The 2826-nt window shown below is 43.9% G+C and overlaps 1 protein-coding gene across 1 annotated transcript; it reads right to left on the reverse strand.

The window, feature by feature from the left end:
- Positions 1-340: 340 nt before the first annotated feature.
- Positions 341-2124, reverse strand: LOC104517032 (E3 ubiquitin-protein ligase RNF138-like; the record flags this gene model as incomplete). The annotated part of the gene is made up of 2 exons (XM_010161573.1): positions 341-456; positions 1959-2124. Coding segments are annotated over 2 exons (282 nt in total), but the record flags the coding sequence as incomplete, so codon positions are not given.
- Positions 2125-2826: the final 702 nt, after the last annotated feature.

The following is a 2826-nucleotide window of genomic DNA, read 5'->3' on the forward strand; positions in this document are numbered from 1 at the left end:
AGAGACGGAAACTTCCCTAGGGCTAAATACTATGAAATCTGCTACAAAAAGCTGCTCAAATGCTGTCGAAGCAATGAAAACAAGCTACAAATACTATACACTTTTTAGGAGAGTCCCTAGAAGACATGCCAAATCATCACGTAGAAAGGTTTTCTTCTGTTTGCTAAGAGCAAAGAAGACGACTGGGGGAAACTGTCACTTTTTGAAGCACAGAAATACGGGCAATGATTATTGCAAAAAGAAGGCATGCCCTGGAAAAAATAGCTTCCGGGTGGGGGCGGGGGGGTGAGGGTTGATGGGAGGAGAAGATGCATTGTTATACACAGAACACCCTGATTACCTGTTCCCTGTTGAATCTTGGGGAATCTGTAAGTTTGGAATAATAGAAGAAACACCATATTCATCCTGATACTTCTTACACGTTTTATAATGCTGTCTCATCCACGAAAATCTAACCTGTAAATGAAATGCCAAATTATTGTGATGATACCACACAATCCAGGGATAGAAGGAAGAGGTAATTCTGCCAACAGAAAGCAAATGCATGCAGGGATTATTTAGACATCATAGGCAGCAGAAACCAGCACTTGTGTCTCCCCCCTCAGCATAAACACTGTCTTCCCCAACAGGAGATCTTCGATTCCCTTCTCCACAGAGCCTCTGCCACCCTGTGAGACTGTAGAACATTCCCACTCCCCAAACCCCCGACAGCCAAGTGACTGAGAGCGCTCTCTCAGGGGTGAAAGATGCGAGTAAACTGCATTTAACTGAAGCAAAGTCCCAGGAACTACATCTCCCACATCCAGGATCAATAACAGATGAGCTACAACAGAGAGGGGCCATAGGGGAAGGAATGGAAACACCACTTTTCCTTCAGTCTTCTCTGGCCTGCTGTTACCTTGCGCAGCGCAAGATCAGTCTGCATTGTGTTCTGTGAATATATAACTTCCCTCTTGGAGAAAAAAGAAAGAAAAAAAAAAAGGTGAATGAAGACCAACTTCAGGCTGCCTCCCCAGCCTAAATGCAAGGTAAGACAACGAGTTGCTGAGGTTTGTCAGTAGACCGCTGTGCTGGACGTGCCCTAAATCAGAATTTCAGGTCCAACAGCACTGTCAGAAAGTGCTTAGAGGCTGAACAAGATCCCATCTCACGTGCCTGTGCCTAAATTCCATTAATGTTCTCCTGGGCATCTCTTTGGTTCTTCCTTCCAGTTTACCAACTTGTTCTTGTTTCCTTCTCCCAGCTTTTCACCCCCATGAATCACGTGGAACAAAGCAAGCAGCTCGGCTTTCCACTAGTGCAAATCTTCACACTGGCAGAACTAATTCTGTTCTTCAGTTTAAGAACAAAACAAACACAAAGACAACTACCTGGATGTGATGCGATTTCACGTAAACAAAATGTGTGGCTGAAATCCTGCCCCCATTTAAATCAGAAGAGAGATTGCTATTGATTTCAGTCAGAGTTAAGATTTTACCCAACATTCTGAAAACAACGACCCCTTCACAGAGGGAATGAAGGGAATGTAAACAGACTGATGAGGCAGTGGGACATTACACCGGAAGTAATCAACCCGTATTTTTTGGTTTTACATTAAGTTTTACAGTAGCTCTAAGCACTTTCTTTTCAACAGTGAAAGTTTCTGAGGTTTTCCATATATCTGCAACTTTCATTTTCAGTTGTCTAACTTTTCTTTTGCCAGTCTTATAGCTACATCCAGTTTTCGCACCGTTTTGGGGAAAAAACGGCACTCCATTTAGAAAGTCCTTACAGACAAGACAAGATCCTCATTCCGTTCACATCTCTTGGGCACGCCTAGCAGACACTGCACGCCTGCTATATGCACAAGCCATACAAAGCTGCGTTCCAATTGCTATCGGCAGGACGACACATGGTAAAAGTGTGTCTGGTCAAAAATAAGAACAATTTATCCAACTTCTTGTAAAGTTTTACTCTACCTGCTTCTCACAGCATCTACAGCCCCCAGAAGCTTTCTTCATACTGTTTTCAACATCTAGAGCCCTTTTGGGATATGTTCTTTCTTTTTTAGTCACGCTCCCCCGGCAGAGAGGACAATGTGTTCCACTTTCTCTGATAGCTGTCAAGAAGCACTTCCTGCAAAACCTAAATTGAAAAGTGACCACAAGCACAGGTTAGCAAAGTGAAGAGAGTTAGATACTTTGTCCTTGAAGAGAGATGGGTGATTATTAGGGAAAAAAAGAGATATAGATCAGAGTAATAGCCTACGAAATACAAATCCTTATAAGCAAAATGAAATAATGGTGCTTACAAAGAAATATATGGAAATTAGGGGAACTGGGTGATGCAATTTAGGTAGAGATGTTACTATTTGTTGTCTAGCACTCCTGAGCTGCACACCAGATTGATCATTAATGAGATATTAAATGGTGCCGCAGGCATGTCATATTGGAAAAAAATCTTATCAGAGCGAACTCCTGTTTATTGTCCTAAAGCAGAGCCAAAACCACTGCAAAGCTGCACTGAGCTTGTGTTTCCAGGGATTTCAGTTCATCAGCTTGCGCGGTTCTCCTCTTGCTTTCCTCCCCCCGTGTATCAACAGCCAAAGCTATTTTGCTTTTCTACAGCGCAGCCCTTTGTAAATTAAACGTTCCTCTGGAAAACGCAGGGCAGATGAACTGAAAAGAAAAGCACAACTAGGCTCTGGCCCTGGTTTGAAAACGAACGGGAAACTCCGAAGTTAAAAACCCGAGGTGGGTCGGATCCGTGCGATGTTCCCACCGGCAGCAACGCGGCCACCGTCGCTCGGACACCCGGGGGCATCCATCCATCCTCCGGGAGGCGGCT

Source organism: Eurypyga helias, unplaced genomic scaffold (genome assembly GCF_000690775.1).
Source record: "Eurypyga helias isolate BGI_N326 unplaced genomic scaffold, ASM69077v1 scaffold18341, whole genome shotgun sequence".
In the NCBI taxonomy this organism is placed as follows: Eukaryota; Metazoa; Chordata; class Aves; order Eurypygiformes; family Eurypygidae; genus Eurypyga; species Eurypyga helias.